Source organism: Lycium barbarum, chromosome 4 (genome assembly GCF_019175385.1).
Source record: "Lycium barbarum isolate Lr01 chromosome 4, ASM1917538v2, whole genome shotgun sequence".
In the NCBI taxonomy this organism is placed as follows: domain Eukaryota; kingdom Viridiplantae; phylum Streptophyta; class Magnoliopsida; order Solanales; family Solanaceae; genus Lycium; species Lycium barbarum.
Genome location: NC_083340.1, coordinates 130,281,994 through 130,286,980, shown reverse-complemented (window position 1 = coordinate 130,286,980; position 4,987 = coordinate 130,281,994). Strand labels below are relative to the sequence as shown.

The 4,987-nt window shown below is 35.4% G+C and overlaps 1 protein-coding gene across 1 annotated transcript; it reads left to right on the top strand.

Moving 5' to 3' along the window:
- Window positions 1-2,147: 2,147 nt before the first annotated feature.
- On the top strand, window positions 2,148-4,520 carry LOC132636472 (late embryogenesis abundant protein D-34-like). Its single transcript, XM_060353352.1, has 3 exons — window positions 2,148-2,509; window positions 3,291-3,611; window positions 4,141-4,520. Exons 1-3 carry the CDS (start codon window positions 2,207-2,209, stop codon window positions 4,294-4,296), a joined length of 780 nt encoding a protein of 259 aa, XP_060209335.1. The 5' UTR covers window positions 2,148-2,206; the 3' UTR covers window positions 4,297-4,520.
- The last annotated feature ends 467 nt before the right edge of the window (window positions 4,521-4,987 follow it).

Below are 4,987 nucleotides of genomic sequence, written 5' to 3'. Positions count from 1 at the left end.
AGAGATAGGCGTGGGGGACAAGGGAGATAGAGAAGACAGAGGCGTGAGGAGAGAGGGTTGGGAGGAGAAAGGAAGGAGACAAGCATGGGGGACAGACGTGGTGGAAGGCAGAGAGGATGGCAGGGAACATGGGGAGAACGTGAGTGAGAGGGGAGAGAAGAGGGAGGCGGATGAGAAAGAAAGGGAGAGAAAGAGATTAGGGTTAGAGGGAAGAGAATAAAGGGAAGATGGGTTGAAGAGGAGAGGAAGCGGACCGGGTCGGGTAAAAACTAGAATTGGGCTGGTCCGTTTGGGCTGGCCCATTAATTTAAATATGGGTTGAAAAATGTGGGTTGGGTATAAAAATGTGGGTTGTTTATTTGGGTAGGAAAATAATATTGTATTTGTATTTTGGGCCATTAATTTGGCTGAAAATTGTTGGTCCTTCCTCCGCTATTTTAATTATTTTCGGGTTTCTAATTCAGTAACTAGTACAATATTTATTATGCGAAGATAAATAGTAATTAATATGTAGAAAAATAAGGATTTTAGAAAGTGTTGTCTAGTAATTAATTTAACGAATCCGAACCCGAAAACGAAACGATGACTAACTGTTTAAAGTTTATGATAAAGTAATGCTCATAATGTTGAAAATAAAAGTAGTGATATTAATAGTAGTAGCAATAAAATATCATGAAAAATAAAGTATTTAGCTCGTTAGTAAATTTAGAAACCCGAATAAATTAAAATAAAGGAGGGACAAAATTGGGTGTCAACATGTATCTCATATGTATTTGGTTCATGTGTCTTGTATCTCATATGAATTTGAGTTGTCAAGAAGGCAAATACATCTGAGTCAAATACATATGACGAAATACACTCACAGATACAAGGAGAAGAAGCTAGAAAAAATATGTAGGAAAATAATGTGGTTGGCCCGGTTCTAACCTGGGGGGCAGGGACAGAGCCCACACCAAATAACCACTCCAGCCACAGCCGCTTGATTTATTTTGGTATAGTTTTGAATGGTAATTTACAAAATCACTTTAGCTACTAAATATAAATAAATAAAATATAGTTATTATCAATAATTACCTCTTAGATGTAGCTATACTAAGTAATTATTCCTTAACTAAATGCCCGAACGATATTGGACTATAATTTTCACAAAATTAAAGACCAGTCCATATGAAGGGTAATATGCCCACAATACTCCCCCACTTGTTTCTTCCCCGTGTATCACAAAGATTTTAAACTGTCTTTTCCCCCTTAATTAGTGTGAGAACTGAGATCAAATCGAATTGTATGAAATTATGTTGTCATTGTTTACCGAGAGTACTGAAAATAATAATTAAGCTTATACAAAAAATTTCAAACTCCCTCGTTGCTTGTTTATTACGATTCAGGAATTATCGGCTAGTCCCTCCATCCCAAAATATTGTTTTACTTTACTTATTAGTTTGTCTCAAAATTATTAACACTTTTTTATATTTAGAAATAATTTAACTTTATGAGATAAATTACAGTTACATAAATATCTAAGTCTTGTTTGGAACCACATATTTTAAAAGTCTTCCTTTATTTCTTAAATTGCGTGTCAAGTCAAATTAAAATAATCTTTTTGGGATGGAGAGTATAATATATTACGTTGGACGGTATATTTTAAAATAATTCCATAAATTAAATCGGGATGATTTATTGAAGATGAGAACAATGGCTGGCTGTAACCTACAAACCAGCACCTGTAACACAAAAGATCGAAGTGTTTATCCAAACCCATCAACACGTGTATTTACAACCTCAGTTGCATCTTACAGCACCGGTTCATCACCATTTAATTAATTAAAAGTGTTACTCCTTCGGTCTTAAATTATTTATCTTGGTTATTAAAAATGTTTCAAATTATTATCATTTTAGAAGTTCAAGGCATAATCAATTATTTTTTTCCCATCATATTTTTGATAGAATTTTGTTATTAGCGGATATGACATATAAATAAAGTAAATATTTAATGGAATAGATTATAACTTAGCCATAAATAAAAGTAAAATAAATCAAATATTTCTAATTAATATTTCTTAAAAAGCGTGTGAGCCAAATAATGACAAATAATTTGAGACGGAGGGAATACAAATTATATATTGCTGCGTTCCTCTCAAATAAGTTCTAATCTTATAATTCCCTCTAGCTAGTTACGTTTCCCTTTGTTGGAAAACAAAATTAAAGTATGAGCCAAGAACAACAACCTATTAAATATGGGGACGTATTTGAAGTCTCAGAGAAACTTGCTTCAAAGCCCATGTTGCCTAAAGATGCAGCTACTATGCAATCAGCTGAGAACAAAGAGCTCGGTCATATTCCGAAAGGCGGTCCGGCGTCAATTATGCAGTCAGCTGCTGCATTGAACCGGCGGTTCGGAGGTGTTGGACGAGATGACATGACGGATGTTGCTAGAAATGAGGGTGTAGATGTATCTCAAGAAGATTTGGTTGAGGGTACTCGTATAGTTACTGAATCTGTTGGTGGAGAGGTAAATGAGTAATATTATCTTGGTATATATACTCTGTAAGTTTCATATTCTAATTTATGTGACATAATTTGAATCGTCACGTGGAACAAATTTGTCAAATCCTATGATTTTAATCATGATTATAAATTTGTGGCCTTAAATTTATCATAACATTTTTTTTATTGAAAAGCTCTCATCAAGTGTAAAATCAAAAGTATAAGGTAGCATATTTTCAAATTAACGATTTCTTTTTGGAACTAAGGACAGGTGAGGTCATATAAAATCGAAGGAATAATTTCTGTTGACATGTTTGCTTATGGTCCGATTCAATAGGTGATATTTAACCTGATAGTAGTTCAATCTTTTTTTTTTTTTTTGAATCTAATTATTCACAAACTACCTCAAGAGTACTGTAAGTTCTAATTTTTCAAAAGCTAATTCATTATAGAATGTGTGGTCAGTGGTTTAAGGTAGTTTAAATCATGAAAAGTAAAGGTTTCATACTCCTTTCATTTCAGAAGAATTTGTAAAAGGATCGAATCATAGCAATTTTTTTGTCTCAATTCGGACATTTAAAAAATATACTCCTATTTTAAACAAATGTCATTAAGATAGTAGGACTGCTCGAATTTTAAGTAATTACAAAAGAAGGTTGCTTAAACTATTAATTGCAAATGATATAAAAGCAACGTTCAACATAAATTGAAACATAGGGAGTAACACCTTGGGACGGAAGGTGTATATAATCTTCCACCTTTTATGTAGTTGTCACGTATTTCGATTACTCACATTGGACTATTAGGTTATTGCACAATATACTCATCCATCAACCAGAGGAAGTGGTGCTGGTGGTAAAGAAGTGGGAGCTGAACAATCTCCTACTCCCAACGTTGACGCGGATGTTGTGACCATAGGCGAAGCACTGGAGTTGGCTGCTCTTTCAGCAGGTGACAAACCAGTGGACGAGAGCGACGCTGCAGCGATACAGGCAGCAGAGGTGAGAGCCACGGGACTAGGACATGTAGTGCCAGGAGGTGTAGGAGCGGAAGCTCAACATGCAGCCGCCATCAACACCCGAACCACGCGAGACGAGCAGAAGACCAAGCTCAGTGATGTTCTCACAGTAAGTATTACTATCTCATATGTGATTAATGGACTAAAGTCGTATACTCTAGCGTGTTATCAGTTCCACGTTAAATAAATGATTGTCAATAATGTGATAGTGTGAAAATATTTAAGTTGTCAACATATTATAACTCTTTGTCATCCGTGAAGAGTTTGACTTATATAGTTTAACTTGTATATTGGACCGGTGATTCACATTATCAAGTCGTGATTGCAACCGCTAATATGTCTTATTTTCAAGATTATGAGTTTCACCTTTTTATGAAGAGTAGCTATACATATTTTGGAGTGACTTGACACAATAAATTTTTGAGTTGAAGTCGGCTATACAAATCTCCATTTGTCAGTATCCCTTTACTTAATTATGCTCATTTCAGTCCAAGATGATATAAAAATTGTACTAGGTTTCTTCAGCACCATATATAAGTACGTTGTATTATTAACTTCATTATAGCCTACCAGTATTACTATAAAAAATTAGTGTAGTTCGTTTCTAAGTTTCCCTATTTCGTTGTTTTTATCTTTAGGATGCAACGAGCAAACTTAAAGAGGACAAGCCAGTTACGAAGGAAGATGCTGAAGGCGTGGTGGGTGCGGAAATAAGAAATAAGGCTGAACCGGCTACACATCCTGGAGGCGTCGCAGCATCCATGGCAACAGCTGCCAATATGAACAAAGACTAAATCGTCATTTCAACACATCCCAAAAGAAGGCCCCTTTGCTTGCGTTTTGCCTTCTATTTTAGGTCCAAATCGTCTAGGTTTATGTACATAACGTGTGTTTTCTACATTTGAGTAATCCACCTATGCTGTAGTAAGGTGCATCTTAGCTTTTTGACTTTTTGATGTATGGCACTCTATATAGTACTTAAAGCTAAATGAATATTGATGCTAGTTATCAAAGTCTATATCGGCATTTCAACATATTCCAAAAGAAGTCCCTAGATGCATCCTGTTGTTTTACTTGCGTTGTGCCTTTTATTTTTGGTCCAAATAGTCTAGAGTGTATGTATATAACGTGTGTTTTCTAGATTGAGTAATCCACCTACGCTGTAGTAAGTTGCATCTTACTCTAAGCCAAAAAAAGAAAAAGATGCATCTTAGCTTTTTGAATTCTTGGTGTAGGCACTGTAAATAGCACTTAAAACTGAGTGAATATTGATTATCAGGTTACTAAGATAACGGTAATGACTACTCCCAGTATTGTATTGGTTAAAAATTGTATTCGGTTTTGAAACTTGTGGCCGGTTGCGTGGGAAACCTGGAGGAGTTGTCCAGCTGTCTTCCACTCTCACCAACTCCTGTCACGTCAGCAATCTTGTCAGAGTGCCAAAACAGGTATGTACAATACGTTGGTAGAAAGGTCACGTCAGCT

Bases quoted from the DNA above. Each gene is read 5' to 3' on its own strand.
- LOC132636472 (XM_060353352.1), top strand. From the start codon at position 2,207: ATGAGCCAAGAACAACAACCTATTAAATATGGGGACGTATTTGAAGTC. The intron at 2,510-3,290 runs GTAAATGAGTAA...TTGGACTATTAG, and splicing joins CTGAATCTGTTGGTGGAGAG to GTTATTGCACAATATACTCA. The intron at 3,612-4,140 runs GTAAGTATTACT...TTTTATCTTTAG, and splicing joins AGCTCAGTGATGTTCTCACA to GATGCAACGAGCAAACTTAA.